Below are 26427 nucleotides of genomic sequence, written 5' to 3'. Positions count from 1 at the left end.
ATAAAACAAATTACATAAACATTTGTTTGGATCATGGGACCAAGCGCCCTACAAGAAAACCAGTCAGGCTAAGGTGAGCCCCCAAAGAGTCGATCACAGTAAAAGTTTCACCTTAAATTTGGTAAACCTAAGCATTTTTTAAAAACTTTTTTTAATCTGCAAGTCGGCCACTCGGAGTGGCAATGTGAAAAACTGGAGTGCAGCCAGAGTGATTTCATGAGACCACATACCTTAGCTTATTAAGAAAGACTCCGTGTCAGCATAAATCCGAGTGAAAAGGAGACAGAGCTGCAGGCTGGGCTGAGCTTCGAGCTAACGCAACAAATATTTGGATTTCTATACAAATGTATTTCTGTGCGAAACACGTGAGAGAGGTGGAATGAATAAAAGATGAATACGATAATTAAGAGTCTGGAGTATTGAGTAAAAGACAGATGTAGATGGCTCGCAATGACCATAAAAACTTACAGGTATTGAATTGTTGGGGGGGAAATACAGTAGTTCAATTTGCAGTATTATTTGTTAGACATGTTAAATATTGAAAAAGTCATTTATCAGAAGTGAAGACAAAGTAACACTTGGCGAATGGGCAAGCCTAAATGACTTCTTAGTGTGATTTCTGTACATTAGTTTTATATGATAGTTAGAATATCAGGAGATGGTGTGGCAACATGGTCCTGCAGTCTTCAAAGTGCAATTTATTAGCATGACATGACAAAGGCTAAGCGAGGCCTGCTTTGGAAAAGGGCCAGTGGACGGCATCAGCTTCATTCAGAGCGTTCCAGGCCTCTCTGGCTCCATCAGCCGTTTCCTCGTTGGACAGTGGGCAGCATTGTTAAGTTCAAGAATTGCTACTCGATGAGACGGGCAAGAGATCGGTGTGAAAAGGGCGAGAAGGAGGAAATGATGGAAGCAAAGGGAGAGCAGAATAGGGGGCTCTGTAGTGGGGACTCTGTCGGTTCTCTGTATTGCATAATGATAGTGGTCACGACACAAAGAGAGCACACACTCACACACACAAAGATCAGTAGACTTACAGATGGGGAGCGGAGTGTGTAAATGAGCTTTTTATGGACTGAGAAGCCCAACAGGAGCACATTATGTCTGTCAGCTCGCCTCAGCAGTCTGCATCTCTGTCGTTACCTCATGTCCTGCCAGTTGTCTGTCAGTCTATTAGACAACGTGTCTTTGCTCTTCTCACAAGAGAGAAGTCTGTCCTCTAATTGTAGGCGTGTTTTCCATCCAGGCAGTCAAAACATAAGAAATCCCCACAGTCATGTTGCAATTGTTTCTGCAGATCTGTATTAGTCATGATGTTGATGACAGTGATCCAAATGTGCATTCTTTCTGGTAGAGACCAGCTTGTTGATCAGTTAGTCTGTAGTCTATATATCAAGAAGAGGATGCCTGGCAAATTAAATGCTCTGCAGCTCCCCCTAGTGTTGAGTTAGTCATGTGGCAGGCAGTCTGCTGAGGTATGAAAAGAGCAGTCAGGTATTTCTATGTTTCTCTGTCGTTTACTGCATTTAAACATAAAGGATCTAAATGTTTTATAGGGTGAGTATAGTATAGAGGGAGATGTGTTTCACAATGCAAACCTTTAGGTTGAAGGAAAATTTATCCTATAGTACTGAGTGCATAAAGTCCATCAGTAGGCGGAAAGGTAGTCGGGATACTCCCCTCATCTTCCCTTCAGATATCACTGATAAAGCAGGACTTGAACGTTACTAGGACCAAAAATCACATGCTTTATAATGCCCTCATGAAAAAGGTTCAGGATACCAAATTGTAAATGAAATGGGTATAATTTATTTAGTGCCATAATTGGTAAAATTGTAAACTAATGTTTGCATCTGTCTGTTATCTTACATGATGTGTTTCCCTCGCTTGTCCAAGGTAAATTTCTCCCAGGACACAATAAAAGCTAATCTGATATTGAAAGTTTGCAATACCTGAATGAAAAGCTTCAGTTTTTGTATAAGCAAACTTTGTATGCTCATTTCCAACTCTGTGTTTAAATTGTTGGACTCTTAACAGGGCAGCTTCGCCTGATTCAGTTGAAAATAAACTTTTTTTCCTTTTATCCTGCAGCTCCTCAGTCAACCTGTTTTAGCTCTTTTAGCTTTCCTCTCCTCCCTTTAATTGGATGCGTCTCACAAACAGAAGGTCTGTGGGCGGGCTGCCGTGCTCACAAGCTGAACCTTGTGCATGAGATGATGATATTGGGGATCCAATCCACTCCCACTGACATCACCTAGAGCTAAGAGCCGGGGGGAAAAGACCTTTTAGAGCAGTCTGAAGACTCACTTGCATATATGCTGTCAGCTTCATTTGAAACTTTTTCCATTTTAAGTATAGACATCCAGCACTGGAGCTGTAAATAGATGTCAGAAAATAAGGAAAAGCATTTTAGGTGTACTTTAAAGTCTACGAAGCAGTAACACGACTCTTGGCATACATTTAAATATTAGCATTTTACCTCACAACCTGGAAGTATAATTAGACTGGATGAAATCCAAAGTGTTCGATGTGTCTCACCATAGCCCATGTTGAATTTCTTTCTCACAGATCTGAAGCGAGAGGCGAGCATCTGCCACATGCTGAAACACCCCCACATCGTGGAGCTGCTGGAGACTTACAGCTCCGATGGCATGCTCTACATGGTCTTTGAATTGTAAGTGTGTCGCGCACACAGTTCACATTCCCATCCAATTTTAGGTTTGGATTTTGTATGTTTTATGTATGGCAGCTTTTCTCTTATAAACTACCGTCAACACCGCACTAGGCAAACAGTTACCAACTAATTTTATCAGCACTAGGCAGATGGCTGTTACTGGTAATTTCACACCCCCTTGTTTTTGTGGTTTCAGACTTCTTGGTCTCTTTGACGAGAAAAAGGAAAAAAAAAAGTGTGATATTTGAAGATATCGCTAGGCCAGCGCAATATGTAATCATAAGTATAATAGTGTACAGTTCCTGATTTCTTACATTTTTGCATCTTTTAACACTTGCATGTTTCAAACAAATAATTTAATTTAAGGGGGGGGGGGGAAGAAAAGCTATGTAAACCTACTTGGGCCCCTGTGGAAAAGTAATTTCCTTCCTTGTTAAATCATGAATTAACTGTGATTAACTATGTTTTTGTAATTCAGTTTCAGTACTCACACCAAGACCTGATTACTGCCAGAAATCACTTAAATAGAACTTGTCTGACAAAATGAAGTAGGGTTTAAAAAAATCTCTCAAAAAGCATCATTCAACGATCTAAAGACACGGCTGAGACACAAAGTCACTGACATTTATCAATCTGGAAAGAGTTACAAAAGCCACTTCTTAGGCTTTGGGCCTCCAGCGAACCACAATGACAGCCATTATCCATAAATGGAATGAGACGCTAGCCTACCAGAATGACTCCAAGAGTGCACCACTCATCAAGGAGGTCACTAAAGACCCCAGAATAACATCTAAAAAACACAAGGTTTGAGTCCTGTTACATCTGATGTACAACTAACAACATTTTATAAAAAGATCATCATAGCAACAGGCAAACATGGTGGTGGTAGTGTGATGCTCTCGGGCTGTTTTGCTGCTGTGATTGATGGAACCATGAATTCTGCTCTCTACTGCAAAATCCAGAAGGAGAACGTACGACCATCAGTTCATGTCGTGAAGCTCGAGCGCTTTTAATTATGATGAAACAGATCCAAAACACAGCAGCTAGTCCACCTCTGATTAGCTTATTTGAAGATAAAAAACAAAGGTTTTGGAGTGGCCTTGGCAAAGTCCAGACTTAAATCTGATGGCATGACCTTAAACAGCCTGTTCATGCTTGAAAACCCTCCAGTGTGGCTGAATTAAAACACTTCTATAAAGAAGAGTGGGCCAAAATTCCTTTCCTTTCTCACACAGGGCCAACTGCATTCTGGATTTACTTGGGTTATCTTTGGCTAATATTAAAATTTGTTTGATGAGCTGAAACATTCAAGTGTGACAAATATGCAAAAAAGAAATCCGGGAGGAGGCAAATACTTTTTACAGCACTATACATGAGAAGTGTTTGAAGGAAAAATAATTTATTGTATCGGCTGTTATTTTTTTTGTCTTTCATCTGATTATTGAAATGATTCAAATGTAGCCTGAATCTAAACCAAATCTAAATCTATACTAATAAAGAGTTCTCAGCTGACTCATTACTAAACAGATCATTTCATACCCACCCTAAACCTTTCTTCCTTTTTTCTAGTATGGACGGTGCAGACCTGTGTTTTGAAATCGTGAAGCGAGCTGATGCTGGGTTTGTGTACAGCGAAGCAGTGGCCAGGTAGGGGACACAGTCTGTGAAGTGTGGGCTTCACATTTTCAAATATTATTAAAGCCTGAAATACACAACATCTCTGTGCACGCTCTAAATGATGCCCCCCCCCCTTCTGTTTCTGCTTTCTGTCCCTCCAGCCACTACATGAGGCAGATTCTGGAGGCGCTTCGATACTGCCATGACAACAATGTGATTCACCGTGATGTAAAGGTGAGCTTTCGTGCAGTCAAGCTAGTGAAACCACAGAACATGTTCCATGACTCGCAAAGGACAACCTATTAAATATATTTATCACACCAGAAGTGTATACTGCACAGTGTTACTGCCTTCCTGTGAAGATGCTGTCTTCACTGCTTGTGGGAAGGCAAATGCTAAAAGCGACCCACGCTTTACCCGAAAGTTTCCCTTGATATCCGCTTTTAATATTAAGTTTAGTTACTCTGTGGTTTTTAGAATAAACCACCATGAGGTCTCTTTTTTTTTCCTTTAGGCAAACCAACACCTTAGCAAGCGTCAGTGTTAGCTGTAGCATACAGCGGTAAAATAAATATTGAACACCAATTTTAGTAAAGTTGTGAGTAAATACATTTCTAAATGTGCTATTAATATGAAGTTTTGACCAGATGTCACCTTTAGAAATATATTTACGTAAATACTTGATTTATTTACAGCCGTAGATCCCCAACTGTGTGGATTTATTAGGCATTCCTAGAGCAAAATCAGAATCCCCCAGTATTTCCAACAGGATTAACCCTCAAACACAGGTGTCCGACACTACTAGACCATATGGAGCAGTGCTGAACCAGGCCCTTGATCCCATCTGAGCCATTTGACCACACAGGGCTCAAAGCTGTCAGCAGCAGAACCAGTGCAAGCGCTGATCATCATGGTGGGTCAAAGCTGGCTTTCGTTTGCTTCTTGTAAGAGCAGACTATTGAGCTCAAGCAAAGCAAAAGGCTTAAAGGACGAAATAGGTTATTGTCCATTCCAGCCACTTTTTTTTCTTCAAAATTAAAACAAATTTGGGGTAAATAAACGATTATCTTACATGAGCAGACTCACTGCGATTAATCTGCATGATTCACACTTAATAAATAAAATTATATTAGTTTTTCTTTCACTGGATCCAGAGTTAAGATCCACAGTCAAAGCATTTAACGCAATAGGAAACCTGAGCTCCTACATACTCTGACCTCATTGTTTGAAACACTGGTTGTTGTTAGAGGATCCACCACTGTAACAGTATAGGTATGCCAATATAATGTGCTCTGTGCTGAAAGAGTGTGAAAAGAGAAAAGTTAGTTCTCTATTAAAGTCTACAGCAATTTATTTTTTCTCCATAAAACTTTTTTTTTAATACTGAAAATTCTTGACATTCACTCACACACACACATTTCATATCATCATTAGTCTTGTAAATGTAAATTTTTAAAGACATGGCTGATGCTGTAGTACGTCTTCAGACATAAATCTGTTGTCTTTAACCAATAATGGAAATTGGTTCAAAATCCATCTCTGACAGTGGTTCATGTACGGGGGCATAATTTGTTAGAACCGAAGCTGTCAATGGAAATGCTTTACTCCGATTTTTTTTTTCCTCCTGTGATCACTGTTGGCCAGTAGGTGGAAGCGTAGTCACTCTTGTGCAGCGGAGGTTAGAGTTGATGACACACATACTGGTTCTGGGGGTGAGTGACTGAGTGTTTACACCGATGTTGGGTACAACCACAGGGACAGACGGCCGTCTGAAATCCATGGTGGAGCTGTTGGATGTCACGTCATTCAGGAAGAGAAGCCGGTGGCCGAGTCTGCGTCCGAGTGCTTGGAGGGCAGCTTTGCGCACCGAGCCCGATAACAGAAAGTACATGACAGGATCCAAGCAACTGTTAAAGGCTGAGAATAACAACATCACCTCATTGGTCCAGTCCATGATTTGCATGTAATTACAGGATAGGCTTGAGCTCAATTGGGAGGAGATGTAGAAGGGGCGAAAGGCGTGGTAGGGCCCGAAGCAGATGGTGAAGAGAAAGAGGACAAAGAAGGACTTCTTTGCGGTTCTCCTGTATCTCTGTGCGTTAGGTAGGTCCGGCTTGTCCCGTGACACCTGCTGCAGCCGTGAGGCAATCTTGGCATAGGAAACCACGAGGATGATGAAGATGAACCAGAACATCACCACCAGCCCTGCGTTGATGTAGGCTTTCCAGTAGGCTTTTTGTCGCAATTTGTACTGGAAGCACTTATCGCTGTGTTCCTTATCCTCTGGTGCAGCAATCATGGGAATCGTACCCACCAGGAATGCAATCCACAGAACTCCACATGCCACCCAGCTCCACGGCTTGCTTTGCCCCCACAGCCTCAGCCTTAGGCCTCTCCGTGCTCTGCCCTTCCCCTTCAGCCTCAAGTACCTGTCCAGGCTGATGAATCCGAGTAGAAATATGCTCATGTACATGTTCATGTAAAATAGGTTTCCCACCATCTTGCACGCCACAGGTCCCAGTACCCATTTGTTTCCATTAATATGGAAGAAGACCCTGAAGGGCAGGCATGCCAGGAAGACCAGATCAGCCACTGCACAGTTGATGAGGAACACCCGCACTGAGTTTCGGCCTGAATGCAGGAACAGGAAGACCCACAAAGCAAAGAGGTTACCCACGAGTCCAAAGATGAAGAAAAGAGAATAGACCACCGCCTGCAGAACACGGAGGCTTTCATTATTAAATGAGCAAGGCATCGGGGTTGAAGTGACAGCTGTGTAGTTTGAGGTGGAGAAAGGAGAAAGAGAAGACGGTGACATGTAGCCTGGGAGGGATGACGTGGATATAGGGAGAGAGGTGTCGAACACTGCAGAGGTTGGGAGTACCGGCCTGAAAGTCGTATTCATTGTGGCTCAGAAGTTTTAAACATCAGGACCTAAGGGGAAAAAAGGGGAGAAATCAGCTTATTTTCACTGAATAGACATACAAAGAAGCTCTTGCTGTGCAGCAAAACAAGGTGCACGGACTGAAACTGCAATTGTGTGTTTTATGAGTAATACACAGTGAGGTGAGTAATACGTAGGTTGTAGATTAAGGTCACACACAAGTAATGATCTGTGAGTTTTCCACCATCAAGTGGAAATTATAGTAATTTGTGTTGAAAAAAGGTGCGGCACCTTACAAAATTAAAGCTCTGTACACTGTGCAGCTTTTTCAAAGTTCCACTGTGATTTAGCTTTCACGGGTGGGAGCAGGAGTCATGACTAATCAGAAGTTTTATGCCTGTTTAACGCATAAATTCCAGTCCCACGGTGTTAGAGCGGAGCCAAGGGGTGCACGCTGCAGATGCAAAAGCGCTCACAGTCACTCTGACTCGTACACACAGATGTTTGGATTAAGGTGCAACACTCACCATCAATAATCCTTCCATAGAAGATCCAACACAGCTGTGAATGTGTAGGAGTGTGAGCTCACAGTAGTCCTGCATGTATTTTCCTCCGTCCATCTAATGCTGCTCCATTATCAGTCTCTTAAAGCTTTTGTTAAATGAATAAAGGTGAGTTTAATTGTTTTATGTTAAAAGAAACTAGTCCTGGCTGAGCACCGCCTTTTTGCCGTTTTCACCTCTGAAGTAATTTATCCTGCAGGCTTGTCTGTGTCACCGCTTCTGCTCTGCTCAGCTTGTCTTCAGTCTTTACTGGAAAGCTCTTTCATAGCCTCTCCTCTCTCATAGATGTGAGACGGCCCCCTCTCTCTCTCTCGCTGTCTCTCTCTCGCTGTCTCTCTCTCGCTGTCTCTCTCGTACTCTCTCTCTCTCCACCCCCCCTACAAAATTTGCAAAGAATAAGAAGACAGGAAGTGAGCCCACCACTTTTCACACTCACTATGGTTGTGCATGTCTTCTTACTGTCACAAAAAGGGACAGTAAGATGAATGTACCTGAGAGGAATACTGCATTTAACAAACATTTGATAACATTTTAAACAAATTTTATTTCCAATTTGCATCCACATCTCTGAAACCCATCATTTCATTTGTTGTCTTTTAAAAAAATTAGGTGTGCAACTTGGATTTACTATTATAAAAGAACAAATATGTGAAACTGTGATGGGAAGCAGTTTTATTACCACTGACACAGAACCCGTGATGGAAAACATGCCACGCAACACCGTCCTCGCTGCTCATCAGCCGCTGACATCATCTGATTAGTTTTCCTCGCAGAAAGCTTTGGGTCATGGCGAGTCGCCGCACTATTTGTCCAGTGAATTAGATATTAAGTAAAATGTCATAACAATTTTGATTAAGCAGTTTTTACAAGTCTACCGGTGAACGCGGTTGGCTTAATGTCCTTCTCCTTAATAAACTAGCCGTTGTAATTTAGCAGCAGCTATCACGGCACTTGGCAAATATTTTCTTACCTGCCTCTGACCTGCAGTACTAGTCCTGTGTGACTACATGGTGAAGCTTCGGTGTCACCTTTTTCACACTAGTCTAAGTACATACAGTCTCTTTCTTTGTGCTACTTCCAGGCACTTTTCAACTTGTTCTCTAATGTGTGTGTTTCTGTTGTTTTTGTATATATATTAATGTTTGCTATTGATTCCTGCTGTACGTGTCTGTCTGTATCCTGCCAAGTTTCTAAAATAAATGAATTAACCAGAATCTAAAAAGCATACTGGAGGGTTAAAAAAGGTCTCTTCAGCTTTGTGAATTACCTCCAGAGTTCTCCATTGCTCACTGCTGGAGTCAGTCAACACCGAGCTCTGTAGCACACAAAGTGTGAGACAAAAAATGTGCATCTCCTTTTGAACGCACTGTCAGATTTGTGCAAGCTCAAGTGAAACCAGGGTACACTAACCACCATTTGAACATAATGGAATCTTGCACTCTTGCACAGAGAGCAAAGCAATGCTCTGCAGTGTCTGTGCTTGTGCCTCTTTTATTTTAAAAAAAGTCAGTGTGATTTTTAAAGTCTGCTGGGACTGTCCCGCATCAGTCAGGCCCTAATTGTACCAAGTATTAGCTTGTCGTCATTTGCACTGTGCTGACACGTGTCTTTCATTCCTGTGCAGCCTCACTGTGTGCTCCTGGCCTCAAAGGAGAACTCTGCTCCAGTGAAACTCGGAGGCTTCGGAGTGGCGATCCAGCTGGGAGAGTCTGGTTTAGTAGCCGGAGGTACAGTGAAACACTTTTCAAGGGTTTTCTTGCATTCCGTGATTACAGGTGGCCCACAAAACAAGTGTAGGTCTTCCCCCACACCTGTGGTTACCATTTATGCAGAAATGACAGCAAAGTGCACCGACTTGTTAATGAGGTAACAGACTTCACGCAGACTAATGCTTACGTATGCAGTCACCTCCATAGTCTCTTTTAAAGGTCGGGTTTTTCCCCCCTTACTGTACGTCTCACTCATGCTTACATTCTGTCCACAACCTTAATAATAATGAAATGTAATAGATTTGTTTGTTTCTTTGTAATGTTTCAATAAAAATATCCTACTTAATAAAAACTGCCACGTTATTAGAAACAGGTTTTCACTGGTTGTGGTTTAGGCTGGATTGAGCGAAATGACCAGGCAGTATTTTGGATATGAGTAAGCAGGTCTATGTGGGTCTCCTCGAGCAGCCCTAGTCTGTTCCCACAGTCCAAAGACATGCTCATTAGATGAATCACAACATGTAACTGTCTGAGCTATCCTCGCTGACTCTCTCATATTGGATTGTGAGATATTCTCCAAGCAGCAGCGCTCTAAAAAAAAAGAGCACGGGACGGGCTTGTTTAAATGTGTTTTTTAAATAATAATAAAAAGTTCATCATGAAAGTGTATCAGCGTAGTGTATGAAATTTATCTCTTTCCTCAGGTCGAGTGGGCACGCCCCACTTCATGGCCCCAGAGGTGGTGAAAAGGGAGCCTTATGGCAAACCGGTAGATGTGTGGGGATGTGGAGTGATCCTCTTCATTCTGCTGTCCGGCTGCCTGCCTTTCTACGGCACCAAGGAGCGCTTGTTTGAGGCTATCATCAAAGGAAAATACAAGGTAGGCGCTAAATGCCAAAACGGCCTGTGCTTTGGCCCTGAGGCTCAGACTGAACCGTGCTGTTGTGCATGTTAGATACAAAGTTGAGGTCTTGGATTACAGGAACTGAATGCAGTGCTTTTACCACATCACTTCAGAACTTCAAATTGCGGCCTGCCTTTCCTCTCCCCCCCTGGTGTCTTCAGCTTTTCCTCTCACACAACAAGAATGTGAGAGGTGATGAATAAAGTGACTGTATCAGCAGAAAAAAACTAAGATAAAGGTCTGATGAATTATCTGCTTTCAGCACAGTATGAGTTTCCTGTTTGGTGCACTAATCTGTAGCAGATGCAGTCGCAGTGTGCAGAGTGATGGACAACACCGTTGCTATCTTCCATCAAGCTGCTGCCAAAAAACCCAAACTGTAAAACAATGAAGCAAACCACCGAAACATTTTGCACAACAGTGGGGAGAAAAATGATGTGGGTTTATTTATGAAGCATTAAATGGTGTGTAATTTGTCCTTGGATCTTTAATTACTGCCAGATTCGGCTGCCATCCTGGCTACTTCACGCGTTTCTGAATATTTCTCTGGGTTTCAGATGAACCCCCGCCAGTGGGCTCACATCTCTGAGAGCGCCAAGGACCTGGTGAGGCGCATGCTGATGCTTGACCCTGCTGAGAGAATCACTGTCTATGAGGCTCTCAACCACCCCTGGCTGAAGGCAAGATCACAAGACACACACTCACACACACATGCACATACTGCTAACATTCAAATTAACTGAATGCAAATAAAAATACTCTCACTTCACATCTCTGCAGCTGTAGGAGGTTATTGTTGTTTGATTTCCTCTTTTTTTTTCATAATCGTCTTTACTATTTTAAAAACCCAGAAACGGGCGTGAATATTTGTTGCCTGCTGTAAATGTTTTCGCAAGCTCAAATTCACCTTTACACCACTGGCCTGACTGATGTTAACTCAAGCACACTTCCTTTTGCTCAGAACCACAGCTCTGCTTTCACATCCGTTCACTGTCTCTGTGCGAGCGCTAATGTCCTTCATCTTTATGTCTGTGATTCCCAATAAATGCAGGAGAGGGACAGGTATGCCTACAAGATCCACCTGCCCGAAACAGTTGAGCAGCTGAGAAAGTTCAACGCCAGGAGGAAGCTGAAGGTTAGCGCAGTGTTATTAGACTCCAAGAGGAAAGGTTTCGGTGTGAGAGGAAGTCTCTCCACATCCCCTCTGTGCAGATGTTTCTAATGACCCAGATTAAGCTGCTGGCAGAATTTTTACTCTCATCTCAACCTTTTAAACACTTTAAACTCTTATATATAACATCTATTTATATACGTATATTTCACTTAATATCCATGTTACCCCCTACTCTCTGTCCCAGGGTGCAGTGCTGGCTGCTGTTTCCAGCCACAAGTTTAATTCCTACTATGGTGACCCCCCTGAGGAGCTCCATGATTTCTCAGACGATCCCACCTCCTCAGGTAACTGTCAGGCAGACTTTTTCCTCTAAATGTGTTTGCAACAGGGAGACGCAGGTATTAGATTGTTTGTGTGCATGACAAAGAGCCTAAAAGAAGTGAAAAGCATGCTGCATTAATTCAAATATAACCTGAAGGACAGCGAAATGGTGTTGATTACAGTAAGGTTATTTTAATGGATGGATTAAATTATTGAAACCCTCTTTAAAAGTGTTCAGTGTGTGCATGTTGCGCAACAGAAGATGATCACAATTGCTTTCTAGCTCTGTTTGTGCTCATGTGGTTTCTATTCTGGTGTCTTTGTGAAAAGCAGCTGTCGGTGCACAGCTTCCCTGTTTAATGAACACATTTCCCAACAGCAGCCTCACTTCCCTGTCTCAGCGTTACACTTTCACTTCTGCTGTTGAGAAGACTGCAGGCCGTGCCGGCCAGAGCTGAGCAACACAACGAAACCCGACCCAGTTCTAAACGATAGAAACAGAGTGTGTTTCAGTGTCAGCTAATCAGCGGGATCAGCCTAATTAACCTGTTTTGTTTATTTATTCATTTATTTAATTATTTATTTTTTCCCCGAATTTGTGCTGTAAAAGCAGCTGCTGCAGCCGCGTGGACTCGTATGTCCGTTGTGCTGAGGCTGGCAGTCTGCTGCAGTCATGCTTCCTGGTGACTGTTTTATTTTTGCAGCTGTGTTGCTTCAGACATGTTGCTCGACTAGACGTGTTGCGTTGTAGATCCCTGCAGCAGCTCGGCAGACTTTGTCCAGATTTAGCTGCTTTTGCTGATTCTCTCTGTCTGCCGTAGCTGCGTTTTGTTTTTTGTTCTTCTCTGCAGCCGTAGTTGCTTTTAAACCTCCTCTAATCTCAGCTTCTCTTTCTTTGGTGTTGTTTTCTCCTTCTGCTGTGCTGTCTCTAGGACTGCTAGCTGCTGAAAGTACGTATACCCCCTCCTCTTACCCCCTCCACACTCATAGATTGTGGATGTGATATCACCATGACATCACTTGCTCTGTAGTTGCATTTCTCCCATGTGTTGAATGATGTGGGTATTAACCCTCCATGCCTCTGCCCCCTCTGTCTCCTCTGCTGTCCCCTCTTTAAAGAACTTATTTTGCTCTGGTGTGTGTTTATTCTGACTGCTTCCTTTTGACTTGTGAAGATGAAACACATGCATCTCCATTATCGTGGCAACGTGAAGCTTTGACAACCAGATTAAGACGTGCTGATGAGTACAGTGAGCAAAAACAAAAGTAAAGACGATAAGATGCTTGCATCCTCAGTGTCCTGACTAACAATAAGATCTTTTATCTCCACTTTTCAGAGCGAGCTGCTTTTTACTGGTGCTCACAGCTTCCTGTAAACCAATTTGTCTCCCAAATTTATGCTGGTAACTAAAGGGCACTTATTGTGCTCTAGATAGACAGATTTATTTATCTTTTTTACACAAAGGTCATTCTTGAACTTAGATGCTGCTCTGATAGAGGTCAAGAATAAAAATATGAAATGAATAAACTAGTTCCCATTTAAATGATTACTCATTACACTATCATAGCATTTTTGACTACTTCTAGCTGCATTTGTAAACTAAACATCATTGTCTTCATGCACTAATAAATCAGCCTTTAATTGCTGTGTACAGGCCTTTACGCACCGAGCGTGTTTCGATAAAAACAACATGAAATTCAGAATTCTTTTGCATGCGTGAGCTTGTGGAAAAAAAAAAAAGAAAAGAAATCCACATCAAGCAGTGATGAGCTTGTATGGATGTTTCTAAACAAGGAAAGGAAGTAGTGGTGTGCGATACTGAATATTTTGGTATCGATCCGACAACAAGTAAATACGGGCCAGTGTCGCCTATAGCGATACTTTTCGATAAATAAGGTGGATGCGTCATTGAATCGCTAAATTTCAATTAATTTTCATGACCTTAAGTGTTTTTGTGAGGTTTCCTTTTTTATTATTAAATAGTTTAAACCCAGGACATAATTAGGACATAGTTTATAATTAAATAGAAAATGAATATTATCAATTTTTTATTTATTTATTTATTTTTTGAAAAATCTTAAATAAAAAGTGCTCGCAAACCAGTAAACCAATTAAAACAAGTGCTGTTGAGAAACTATAATACAAAAATGACAATTAAAATTCTCAACAACAAAAACAACAACTGGTGAAAATATAAATAATATGTAAACAACTTAACAAGCGTCTAAGTCAGCAACAGGTGCTTGCTCTGCGCTCACACAGGAGCGGCGAATCTGGCGACCTGGCTGTTTCGTCTTTGCCAAAACCACAGCACTGCAAACAAGAGCGGAACTTAAAGTAAAGAATCGATCTCACCCGGTTGGTATCAATCCGATACCGACTTGGTATCGAAACAATCGATATTTGAGTTCGAATCAAAGTTCAAATTCGAAGTTCTGCTTGGTCAGATCGGTCTGTTCACATTTGAAAAACCAGGAAAAAAAAAGAACTCGATCTGCAGATTGTTGAGCATAATTGTGCGATTAGTGTGAACAGCTGCAACGAGAACATACGAGTCCAAAAAAAACTTTTTAAAACACATGCGATATTCACACCAGTCCACCACGTCCGGTGTGTAAAGGCCTCACGTTTTGAAGTGTTGTATTCTCTTCTTTAAATCTTTAGCCTTTTATAACATTATGACTCACCGGTTATTTTTATATAATATAGTGAGAGCTCTTTCAAGTTGAAGAAAGAGCTCTCACTAAAATGTGCTAAAAAAGAGGAAGTTTTTAACAGCTTAAACTCTCCTCTGCTGGATCTTTCATACATCACAGAACTCCCGATTAGCCCTCTGTTCGTCAGTTATTGCACATATTTAGAACAAAGTCTTTCGCGTATTTTCTTCAGCTCAGCTTTAGTTTTTTAGGCTTATTTTTGTAGGTTTCCTTCATAACTGAGCAAAACAGGCTCAAGCTCCTCTAAAACAAAGCTTCACTTATAGTAAACCGCCTCAAGTCTGCAAGTCTGAATAATTAACTGTTTATTAAATTAAGATGTAATTTTAATCTTTATGTAATCTTTATCTTTATAAAGGACAGAAGTCGTGTCTTAGCCTCGCAGGCTTTGTCAAACTGTGAGCTGAAGTGTTACTGAGTTAAATTGGTGACACTTTTGTGGTTTCACTTAAGGCGTGATCTTTCTGAGCCTTTTTAAACTTTGTTTCTCTCTCTCACACACACACACACACACACACACACACAGTTCATGTTTACACGGCCTGAGAAGAATTTTAATAACGTTGTGTGTCAGATTGTAATTCTCTCCCTGCTGCGTTTTTGTTTTTTTTTGTTTTCCTTGGGAGTGCTGCTCCTCGTCATCCACACTGTGACTTTTTGAACTGACTTTCTTCTGATGTATTGATGCCATGTACCGCTGTTTCTCTGGTTTTGCTGCATGTGTGGGCGATGCAGCAGGTACTTGGGGTTCAATAGTTCTGAGTGTATGTGTGTGTGTGTGTATTCCAGTGTTTTCACTTGTACTGTTTGTGATTTTCTTTTTTCTTTCTTTCTTTTTTTTTTTTTGGGTTATTTGTGGAATTTGTTGTTTTTATTTTGTTTGTGTTTTTGCCTGTTTCTGGTAGTGTGTCATGTTCAGTGTTTGCATTTTGCGTAGTGTTGAAGAGACTGCTTTGTGTACTTGTGAATGTTTGTGTAATTATGAGTGAGTGTATATTTGGAGTGTGTAACGTAAGTGTGTGTGTGTGTGTGTGTGTGTGTGTACAGGGGCAGTATCACAGGTTTTGGACAGTCTAGAGGAGATCCATGCATTGACAGACTGCAGTGAGAAAGATATGGACTTCCTGCACAGTGTCTTCCAGGACCAGCACCTCCACACTCTGTTAGATGTGAGTAAACGCTTCGTCTGCAGTATCTAAAGTATCCAGTAGGTGCCATGACAAATCAACAATACATTGTTCCCTCGTTTATCGCAGAAATTACGTTCTAAAAATAACCCGCGATAGGTGAAATCTGCGAAGTAGCCAGCTTTATTTTTTTCCAACTATTATAGATGTTTTAAGGCTGTAAAACCCCTCACTACACACTTTATACACTTTTCTCAGAGAGGCATGAGCATTTTGACACTTTTCTCTCTTGTTTAAACACTCTCAAAGTTCAAACCTTCGTAGAAGAATAAGTCCAGCGATTGCTTTTGATGCTGCAAAACGTTTCATTGACATTGTTGTGTTTGTTGGGGAAAACTTACAAACATACAGTACAGCATTTCAGAGTCACGCTGCTAGCGATCGAAGATTTATGTAAATTTGACAAGCTGAACGCATTCTGTACTGTACGGGAGACACAGCACGGAGGAGATTGATTGACAATGGCCTACAGCCAATCAGGATGCTGAACACAATGCGCTGTAATAAAAAAAAAAAAAGCACAAAAAAAAATCCATGAAATAGCGAGGCTGTGAAATGTGAACCGCGTTATAGCGAGGGACCACTGTAAACCACATGTATGCTCCACACGGCTCCTTGGGCTTTCCATCTTTGCTTGCATTATCTCCTGAATGTCATGAGCTGTTTGCTGTTGCTGTTATTTCAGCTTTATGACAAAATCAACACCAGGTCGTCCCCTCAGATCAGAAATCCTCCAAGTGACGGAGTGCAGAGAGCCAAAGAGGTGAGGAAATCTAAAAATAAAAATGTCTTCTAAATTCTCTGAAGTGTAGCTTATAGATCGTCTTCACGAGCTCGCCTCTAAAAGTTTTTCCTCTGCAGGTACTGGAAACCATCTCCTGTTACCCAGAGAATATGGAGGCCAAGGAGCTCAGGAGGATCCTCACACAGCCACACTTCATGGTGGGATATACGGCAGCACACACATTCTTAATCTAGGAATTGGGATTACAGCCTTCTGTGTCAGAAGTTGGGTCCTTTTGTCAGCCCACATAACTCCCTGGACTACAAATCTGCTTAGCACCTGAGCTTTTGGTGAGCGCTCGCACAGGAAAGGCACAGACAGCAGAGCTGAAGAGAGCATGTACTAAAGGGCTTCCACCTGCAAGCAGTGCCGATACTTTGGCTTTGCATCAGCTAGACTATCGTCAGATGATTCTAGCGGCCAGTACAAACCAGAGATGAAGGGATGCCGAGGATACCGATGAAAGACCTGGAAGATAGAAACTGAGCTAGAAGAAGTTAGTGGTGGCGTTCATGTAAAGGTACTGAGGTTCTAGTCGAGAGTAGCTTTGTATTAAACAAAGTATTTAAGTCAGAATAGGGTTGTTTTTACTGTGTGTGTGTGTGTGTGTGTGTGTGCGTGTGTGTGTGTGTATTGCTATCCACAGCAGCTAGCTGTAGGATGGTACTGCTGTTCTGTATCTGGGTTAGAAACATAAGAAGCCGAGCTGTTTGTGTGTCTCTCTGCTGAATCGGTATGTGACACTTAACTGCAGCTGTCATGCTTTAAGTTTGGTTCAATCCAATTAGCCTGTCCTGCACCCTGACCTGACTGCCTGGTTAATCCTGCCACAGACATTTAACTGTGCTGCTAGCAGAAATGGTGTGAAGGGGCTTAGTGTGGCAGCACATGGGGCAGAAAACGCCTTTGAGTTTTTTCCTCTGAGCTGTATGATTTTAGTAATCACTTCAGTTATGAAGTAGTGATGGAAGGACATGTTTTGTTCCCTTTAATTATGGACTTAAGCGGTGAGGATTCAGGGGGATTCGGCATCAAACATTTAGTCCATTGTTGACGTGTCCTGTAAATGCGCACTAACGTCTTTGTTATTAGTTGTTCTTTTCAGCTGCTCTCTTTGCTGCAAGTCAAAAGCCTTTAGTGCCAGCTGTTCCAAAGCTCCCTGACTGTCATGCATCATCAGTGTACATGCCGTCGCTCTGATGAGCAGCTGTGATCATTTGGCAAGCTGGGCTGTGGATGTTTAAAAAAAAAAAAAAACCCCAAAAAAACCCCTGTGTGTCAGTGACATGATTAGTGCCCAAAGAGGATTAGTGTAAGCCACACTCTCTTCACACTCGTACAAAAACACTGTGCGTGCTCACACGTACCTTCTCTTGACAGGGATTTGCAGCATGTTTTGTTGGCCAGCTTGAACCAATATTTTCTGCCTCAGCACTGACACAAAAACTGCACCCAGAAAGAATAACCCTAAAACAGCATGGCATTATTAGCCACGTATCTATAGGGCCCACACACACCTTTAAAGAAAAAGGAGAATTGCTGTCTTGTTGTTGTGCTTCTGCACATCAGTCTCAGTTTGTCTGTCTAGATCAGGGACATCAAACTCATTTTATATTGTGGGCCAGATGCCTAAGTGGGCAGACCAGTGAAACCCCTGTCAGTGTAAGGAACTTTAATTACACATTTAATCCCAGAGATGTCTTAATATGAGAAAAAGAAGTGCGATTTTTATCTCAGATTTTCAACATGGTAAAGAAATGCTGTAGTTAATGGAAGAAATCTGTCAGCATGAATCTTAAATGGAAACAAACGTGTTTAAAAACAGGAACTTTTACATCATTTCATTTGAATTTTCATTGGCCCTTTACTCTGGTGTAGCATTAATGGCTTTATCTTTATGAGTGAAGGTAAAGCTGTTAAAAGTTAAAAGTACGACTTCCTTCACTTTTTCCATTGCTGTCCAGCATTAGAGTCTCTGCTGGGCCAATTCTGGCTACTGGGCCTCATGTTTGACACCTGTGGTCTTGATGAATCTAATATATGAAAGATTTGTGAAGTAATTTAATAGGTGGATACCAGAGAGTCAGCTTCTCCACCTCTTAGTTAAGGTGATGTTTTTAAAGGGCACGCTGATGCAGTGAAGTTAATCTTTGACCTATGAGACAGATTTGTAAAATGTCATGATTTGCAAATGTTATATTTTTAGGTTAGCTTTTTGTTGAGGCCACAATGACCTTTTTTTTTTTTTTTTTTAACCACCTTACTGTAATTAGTTCATCCTTGAGTTCAGTATTTGTCACATGTAGAAATTCCCTTAAAGGTTTTGATGTCATAAAGAACACAAATGAGCAACATGTATTTATAAAGTGCCCGTCGCAGACAGGAGTACCAAAGTGTTTCACAGAAAATACCTGAAAATGAAACTTTCACAGAGCGAGGCGAGCAGACAGCTCAAAAACATGCTGCTGAAAATAAAGCTTCTCTTTATTTTCACTCTCGGTTAACCCCCTTGCAGGGTGAAAGAGAAAATATACAAATAAACAAGGCAGACCAATACACACCACCATCCAAAACAGGGAAGAGCTGTCATCGTCTGCAAGTCTTAACACTGAGTGTTTGTGTCCAGGCTCTGCTGCAGACCCACGATGTGGTGGCACACGAGGTGTACAGCGACGAGGCGTTGAGGGTGACTCCCCCGCCTACTTCACCGTACCTGAACGGAGACTCCCCAGACAGCACCAACGGAGACATGGACTTGGAAAATGTCACCAGGGTTCGGCTGGTTCAGTTTCAGAAGAACACAGATGAGCCCATGGTGTGTGCAGGAAGCTCACATTTCAGAAACCTACAGTTAAAACCTTTTTTATGTCAACAACAGTGGAACTAAATTAGCTACAGCTACTGTGATTATGTGGTTCAGCATTATTTCTAATAGAAGAGTATAATGGTGGGTGTGGCACAGAGGCTAATGAAAACGCTGTCATCTGGACATTAGCAGCGTCTTTGTCCTGTCTTCTTCCCCTCACCCCCAACTGGCCGCGGCAGATAGCCGCCCTGGAGGTTCCTTGCTGTTAAAAGGGAGTTTTTCCTTTCCACTGTCGTCAAAGCACTTCCTCCTATAATTGTTGGTTTTCTTTGTAGTATCGTAAGGTCTTTACCTTACAATATAAAGTGCTTTGAGTCGGCTGTTCTTGCGATTTGGTGCTATGTAAATAAACTTGAATTGAAAAAACTGAATAGTTATGCGCTGACCCTGTGTCTGTTCCAGGGCATTACTCTGAAAATGAACGACCTCAACCACTGCATTGTGGCCCGCATCATGCATGGTGGGATGATCCATCGACAAGGTAAATCATGTCATATGTGATGACATTTAAAATGTTCTCATTCATCTAGTAAGGGTTGTGAGTAACAAAGTGTGATAGTTCTTATGTTGTACTCTCACATTGGAGTGACTTCTGGTAATGTGACACGACACAACGCGACTCTACGTTGGCTGGGCTCTCGGGGTGTTCCTAGTCTCTGCTTTGTGAAATACTGATGTCTCAACACCCACGAGCCTCGTTTGTAACCTTTATTAATTCATTCTTTCTGCACTTCAGGGACTCTGCATGTAGGAGATGAGATCCGGGAGATTAATGGCATCAGCGTTGCTAATCAGACGGTAGAACAGCTCCAGAAGATGCTGGTAGGTCACACCAGCTCTGAGCAGGCAGTTTTTCAGCTGATATCACTGCATTTGTTTGAATTTATTCAGCACGTTAAAGATGTAATGTTAGTGATGTATTGTACCAAAAGATGGCATCAAGTAGCATCATTATTAGTGCCTGAATATTAATAACATTTAAAACTGTTTACTTCTAATGTCCAAAAAACTACTAGGGGACACTAGAAATAGGGGGTGAATAAAAGCAACAGTGGTCCCTCTGTGATTGAACTATTGTAATGGTTCAAGATTTTTAAAAAATGCTCTTCGTCTCCACAGAGAGAGATGAGGGGAAGCATCACCTTCAAGATTGTGCCCAGTTACCGATCCCAGTCAATGTCTTGTGAGGTACAAAACTATCAGTGCACACATTTTGTTTCACGTGCATTGTGGGGAATTAAATCCTTAGGTTTCTATATCCCGTTGCAGAAAGAGTCTCCGGATTTATCTCGACAGTCACCTGCAAATGGTCATGCTAGTGTGACCAGCTCCATCCTGGTACGTTCAGCGTAACGGTGACCAAAAGTGAAAGCTCATAGCAACAAATCGTCTTGATAATGGATCTGGATTAAGATCGTTCTCTTAAAATACTAAAAGTCTCTTTGTGTGTTGCCAAATAGGACCTGCCATCGACTATTCAGCCTAAAGGCCGTCAGGTAAGATTTCCTAACTGTTTACACCACACGTGCACTCCCCCGATGCAACGGTGTGCTTACACAGCATGTATGTACCTACATCACTCGTGTTTCCCCCCTTCGCATTCCACCTGTTCTGATTACAGTCTTGGTCTTCACTGTAGGGCCTCCATCCGAGAGAGAGAGCACATACTATAGAACAAAAGTTGTCATTTATATCCTCTGCATGATAAAGTCCATCATCACACACACACACATGTATATAAAATGCAGCACAAACTTTGTATTTTTGTATGGGTTCCTCATAACCTTTTTCTTGACTCCCCCCGACATTTTCTACTGCATGATATACTGTATGTGTGTGTGTGATGCTCTCAACCCCATAGATCTGCAGACCTGCTATCAAGGACAAATTGTCCATCAAGGTAAGATGGAGCTTGGTGGACCCTCCGTAGAAGTAGACTCCTCTCAGCCCTCCCCTCCCTGCCCCGCAAAGTTTGGTTCCTCATCGTAATGGTGCTTAGATCCCATGTTTGCTGTCAAAGCTTAGGCTTCATAATAGTTCATCAGTAGAGAGAATATGGATGTATGTGCACAAGCCAACGAATCCAGCCGCAGGCAGAGACGCAGCAAAGCTCTTTGTTCGATCACGTTAGTCCCGCTGTTCATCAGTCTGAGTGTTTGTGCTTTTTCCTGCTCTGGCTTTTGTACTGCTGTCTTATTTCTGACTACTTGCCAGTGTAGCAGCCGGTCTCTTCATAAGGGCAGCTTGCCTTGTCGTCCTCTCCTCACCTAATGTAGGCTTTTCTCACTGTTCTGCACCTACAGATTTATGTACGCGCTCAATTTGAGTACGACCCGGCAAAAGACGACCTCATCCCATGCAAGGAAGCCGGCATCCGCTTCCGCGTAGGTGACATCATTCAGATCATCTCCAAGGATGACCACAACTGGTGGCAAGGAAAGCTGGAGAACACCAAGAATGGCACAGCCGGACTCATCCCCTCACCTGAACTGCAGGAATGGTGAGTGCAGCAAACATTCAACGCCAGTTTGAAGCTAAAACTGTAGCAAGTCTTAGCTGTTATGGAGTTTTCTGATGAAGTTAGTGGAGGGCTGCTAAATAGTAAAAATATCCAGACTATCCTGAGTGATTACAGATGCACCTCTAATAACATGACAGCTGGTGATTGTGTAGAAGAAACATGGTTCTGAAGGATGACCTCACAGATGCGCTTACAGTACAAATGTACTTAGACTACTGTTCTTGCTGTACTCATGCTGTGTAGTACAACTATGGAAAACTAGGCACTCTATCTTTGTAATGTTCTTGTTATTTAAAGACAAACTCGGGAACAGAAATCCTGTTATCTGGGGACAGAGAGCTTAGTTTACTACTCCCCTGCAGCAGCACATGAGCCAGTTCTGCACCTGCTGGATTCAGCCTGGCCTCTGCGCTCCTGTGTGGATGCAGAATGCCACAGTGAGCTGGCCACACAGAAGGAAAACAGGCAGGAAGAGACGGGCTGGCCGGTTAGCAGCGATTAGCCTTTGAAAATAAGGAGTGTGTTTGTGTGAATCCCAGACTGCATTGACGAGAACATTAAAATGTAAATCTGACAGCCTTTATATGTTAAATGTGCGCTGTGAGTGGTATTAACATTGTACTAACAATAAGAATGATTGGTCCTTCTTCCACTGACCTACATTTTACAACCTGGGCCTGAGTAAATTTCAGTGTGTTGCTTCCTGTTGTGTTTGCTGTGGTTAGTGATGGCATTACATGCCCGAGTTCATCTGAACCACACTTGTCAAGTAGCCAGGGCACGGTAGGCAGTCACCACACAAGTTCACAAATATGCACGCTGTCGATCACAAAGCTCAAAATACAAGTTTGTAGTTTAAAATAAAAATGCATATCAGTGACTGAAGCTTTTTATTTTAAAACACACCTTATTATGTTGGCCATGAAGTCTTTGTGAAGCCAGGCACCCCTGCCAGGATTCAAGCCTGGAACTAACCAGTATCCTAGAGGGGGATGGAGGTAGCTTCACAACATTAGTCCCTCCACCATAATGCTGGTGCTTGTGTCAGTGTGCATAAATAAATGTAAAGCAGGGTAAAAGTTATTTTGAATGATTCCCCTCTGCATTATTGTAAAATGCTAAATTCCTTCTACACTCACATACTGACATTTACCTTTGGTCACATGTGGCCATTCAACAGTGCATGTGTTGCTTTCAGGCGTGTGGCATGTATAGCAATGGAGAAGACCAAACAGGAACAGCAGGCCAGCTGTACCTGGTTTGGCAAGAAGAAGAAACAGTACAAAGACAAATACCTGGCCAAGCACAACGCAGGTAAGCCAACAAGTCACACTAACACTCACTCACTGTAAGCAGGTAACTTGACTGCTCACTAATGCAGAACTGTAATATGACCCTAAGTAGGGGTTGCAGTGGTGATGGTGACAGGAACTAGTCCCAGATATTGTCAAGTCCTGTCAGGCAGCCTGGCAGTGAAGCCTTTTCACTAAAACAAGAATATTTTTTGAGATCTTTGATTCATAAGCAAAGGTTTAATAGCTATCAAGTATTGCTGTACTCAAGTACCTGTTCTTATTCATTCATTTATATAACTAAGCTACATTGTCTGAACTGTTTTCCTATATCTCCTTGATAATGTGCAGTAGATGAATAAATGTGCAGTCACAATCTTAATATCTTGTTTGGGCAATAAAAAGGAAGGGCTGTGACACATGTCCTTTCAACTGAAGTGATGAAGACTATTGCTAACCTTGTAACGGCACTGTTGCCCCTGTTGTAGTGACTGTAGATGATCCTGTATGTGTAACTGTTGCATGTCTGTTGCCTTTTCCCTCTGACAGACCTCTTCTGCTGCCGTCTCAATTTGACCTCATTTTCAGTGACTAACAGCTCTGTTAACAAGTTTTGTTATGGTGGTTTTTGTTTGATTTGTCTTCTTTTATGGTGTCTTTTTATTAACCCTTCCGCTCCCACCCTTTGTCCATATTTCATGCTGTCTCTTACCCAATGACATGGCTGCATGTAAGTAACTCCAGAGAGCTGGCATCCAGCTTCTACGTATTTCTTCCTTCTCTCTGCTTTCATGCCTCGTCCTCTTCCTTTTGAATGACAGCGGCTTTGTCAGACTTGTTATGAGCTGCTCTGGTTTGTAATTCAGATTAAAGAGATGTTAGTCAGCTTGATTCAGTTTTTCTGTTTTACCAAGGTTAGTGCAAATAAGTAGGTTTTAATGCTTTCTCGAGGCATTCGACCTTCATCGGGTGTGCCTGTTTGAATGAGCAGTTGGTGTACATTATGGCGGCATTTGAATAATTCAAACCCGCCTGACTGAGAATCCCAGGTTTGATTTATGCCACAGGGACAAAACATTGGAATGAATGTTAATCTCATTAGCATCAGCATTGCATGTGTTCCCTTAGACACCTTATTAGGCACACCCATCTGACAGCACAGTGATCTGAAAAGAGCCCTGTGATACATTCTGCTTCATGAAGGCTGGAGTTTTACAAAAGGTGTTGCTTCATATAAAGTTAGGAGCAACAACATACCCTTGTACAGTGGCAACATGAGGTTTGATGAAGCAGGATTTATTGGAGGGCTGCTGTGTTTTGTCATGCCTACCAGAGAGAACAAGGCATTCATTTGTTAAGCACACACTTCAAAATTCATCTATGGAGTTCATTTTATACGCTAAAACATGTTTAAGTAGTTCATACTGTCCATTATAATTAGCATGTAACGCATGCCCTCTTCATACTTATAGCTAATCCTGTTTATTCTCTGATGCAGTGTTTGATCAACTAGATCTGGTGACATATGAGGAGGTGGTTAAACTGCCGTCATTTAAGAGAAAAACGCTGGTTTTACTTGGTAAGTAAACACAGAAAAGCAAATGACTACAACTACAAACCGTGCAGCCTGCACGACTGGCCCGTTCAGTAGCTCTTCTGCTTTTCAAGATAGTTGCACATCAGGTTGTGCCGTAAGGCTTTCCGAGGGGTTTGTGGTTACAGCGTGCCTACGGTGTAGATTTAACAGAGTATAAATCCACTGTAAGTTGGTGTCCCAGGTGGAGGAGTTTAAGTATAGCTAACTTGTTCACAAGTGAGGCAAGAAAGGGGCTAGAGGCTGACGGTGGGATTAGTGCAGTGTCTGCAGTTATGCAGATGCTGCACTGGTCTGTTGCGGTGAAGAGAGCTCAAATTACAGCTACATCTCCATCCTAACCTTTGACCAAAGGCTGCAGGTTAGGTCATTTTGGAGGGACTAAGAGTAGAACTACTGCTGCTGCCTGAGAGGAGCCAGTTAGGTGTTTGGGTTTCTGATTGGGAGTAGACCGGGGGCAAGAGGTGCTGCCCTCAAAACCAGATAAATGGCAGAAGATCGTGTTTTTGGGCACTGAAGCACATCCATCTTTCACTTGGGGACTGAACATCAAACCATCTAATGATTAGAAAACCTGCAGTGCCTTCCTTACACTTTCCTGAAGTCTGCACGTGTACTTGAATATCATTCGGGTGTGACAAAAAAATGTACTTTTGTTGCTCTGATTTATGTTTTCAACTTGTGTGTGTGCTTAGTTAACCATCATAGTTAAAAAGGCAAAGCTAATGCTTGAATATCAAAAAGGATCATCTAAGTAACATCTCCAGTGCATTTAAAACAGGAAACAAATACACATTTATATTCTTTAAATGTTAACTAGAGACAAACTCGGAGCAGAGACGTCATTTATCAGCAAGTGTTATATTTGTGGGCAGGTGAGATGCTGCCACCTTAGTGTAATAACTCTACACTGCAAAGTAAGCCTGTCGGTCTGGCTTGTTTATTTCCATTCCAAACAACCAAAATTAGCCTTTGTTTTGTACTTAAGATGTACCAAAAACTATTCAGAAAAAAGCCCAGTGATTCAGACAGCCTGTGAAGAGCACATACAGAAAGTATTATTCTGAATCAGCCATTACCAGCTGCAATTACAGGATCTTGTAATTATTAGAAAACTCTCATAATTACAAGAGAGTAATGGAGTGGGAACACTGATGATGCTCATTGATCACATTAAACCAGGTGCTACTGTGCTGGGCTGCATGATTAATAATCAGTTTTGATTTTCTAAAATTACAAAGGAGTGCACCAGCTATAAAGATCAATTCGGAAACATATACATTAGTTTTTTTCTGCAAATACTGGACACCAGACAACAGCTGTGGAGGACGTGAGAATAAACGCTTCATCATAGCGTAGACTGGCAAGGAGGACTCCTGTCAGCACGCTGCAACTTACTAAACGTAGACTTAAAGCTAACTGATTGATCTGTGTGGAGTTACTGCACTAATGCGTTTAATTTCTTCTTTCTACTTTGATTCAGGTGCACACGGAGTCGGTCGGAGGCACATCAAGAACACGCTGATCACCAAACATCCCGACCGCTTTGCCTACCCTATTCCTCGTAAGAGCAAGATCTAAATACTTCCACAACAAGCTCTTGTTACGATTGGACAGCAAACGAATGACTCAAACATTTAAATTTCAAAGTGGATTCTCCTGTTTGACCCGTTGCAACA

The 26427-nt window shown here is 42.1% G+C and overlaps 2 protein-coding genes across 14 annotated transcripts in view; one reads left to right on the top strand and one right to left on the bottom strand.

Moving 5' to 3' along the window:
- The window catches only part of LOC146681680 (peripheral plasma membrane protein CASK-like), a 52505-nt gene that overhangs the window by 22504 nt on the left and 3574 nt on the right, over positions 1–26427 (top strand). The window contains exons 3-25 of one of the 13 annotated variants that reach the window (XM_085449559.1): positions 2569–2674; positions 4244–4321; positions 4453–4525; positions 9363–9465; positions 10152–10327; positions 10909–11031; positions 11403–11486; positions 11710–11809; positions 12719–12736; positions 15549–15673; positions 16377–16454; positions 16553–16633; positions 19102–19290; positions 19744–19822; positions 20078–20163; positions 20461–20529; positions 20611–20679; positions 20802–20837; positions 21203–21241; positions 21645–21841; positions 23043–23176; positions 24668–24733; positions 26232–26312. In XM_085449559.1, the coding sequence (XP_085305685.1) occupies positions 2569–2674; positions 4244–4321; positions 4453–4525; positions 9363–9465; positions 10152–10327; positions 10909–11031; positions 11403–11486; positions 11710–11809; positions 12719–12736; positions 15549–15673; positions 16377–16454; positions 16553–16633; positions 19102–19290; positions 19744–19822; positions 20078–20163; positions 20461–20529; positions 20611–20679; positions 20802–20837; positions 21203–21241; positions 21645–21841; positions 23043–23176; positions 24668–24733; positions 26232–26312 (2190 nt within the window). Of the gene's footprint in view, positions 1–2568; positions 2675–4243; positions 4322–4452; positions 4526–9362; positions 9466–10151; positions 10328–10908; positions 11032–11402; positions 11487–11709; positions 11810–12718; positions 12737–15548; positions 15674–16376; positions 16455–16552; positions 16634–19101; positions 19291–19743; positions 19823–20077; positions 20164–20460; positions 20530–20610; positions 20680–20801; positions 20838–21202; positions 21242–21644; positions 21842–23042; positions 23177–24652; positions 24734–26231; positions 26313–26427 lie in introns of all 13 variants that reach the window. The other 12 variants (XM_085449558.1, XM_085449563.1, XM_085449556.1 and 9 more) reach the window with 12 other exon arrangements.
- LOC146681681 (putative G protein-coupled receptor 34) lies at positions 5631–8035 on the bottom strand. Its single transcript, XM_085449570.1, has 2 exons — positions 7703–8035; positions 5631–7225 (listed from the first exon to the last, which is right to left on the bottom strand). Exon 2 carries the CDS (start codon positions 7194–7196, stop codon positions 5922–5924), a length of 1275 nt encoding a protein of 424 aa, XP_085305696.1. The 5' UTR covers positions 7197–7225; positions 7703–8035; the 3' UTR covers positions 5631–5921.

The sequence above is a fragment of the Copadichromis virginalis genome, linkage group LG23 (assembly GCF_057382275.1).
Source record: "Copadichromis virginalis isolate Kocher_CV1m ecotype Utaka linkage group LG23, C_Virginalis_male_GT1.1, whole genome shotgun sequence".
Lineage (NCBI taxonomy): Eukaryota > Metazoa > Chordata > Actinopteri > Cichliformes > Cichlidae > Copadichromis > Copadichromis virginalis.
This window is presented reverse-complemented; position numbering and strand designations above follow the sequence as displayed.

Bases quoted from the DNA above. Each gene is read 5' to 3' on its own strand.
- LOC146681681 (XM_085449570.1), bottom strand. From the start codon at position 7,196: ATGAATACGACTTTCAGGCCGGTACTCCCAACCTCTGCAGTGTTCGAC.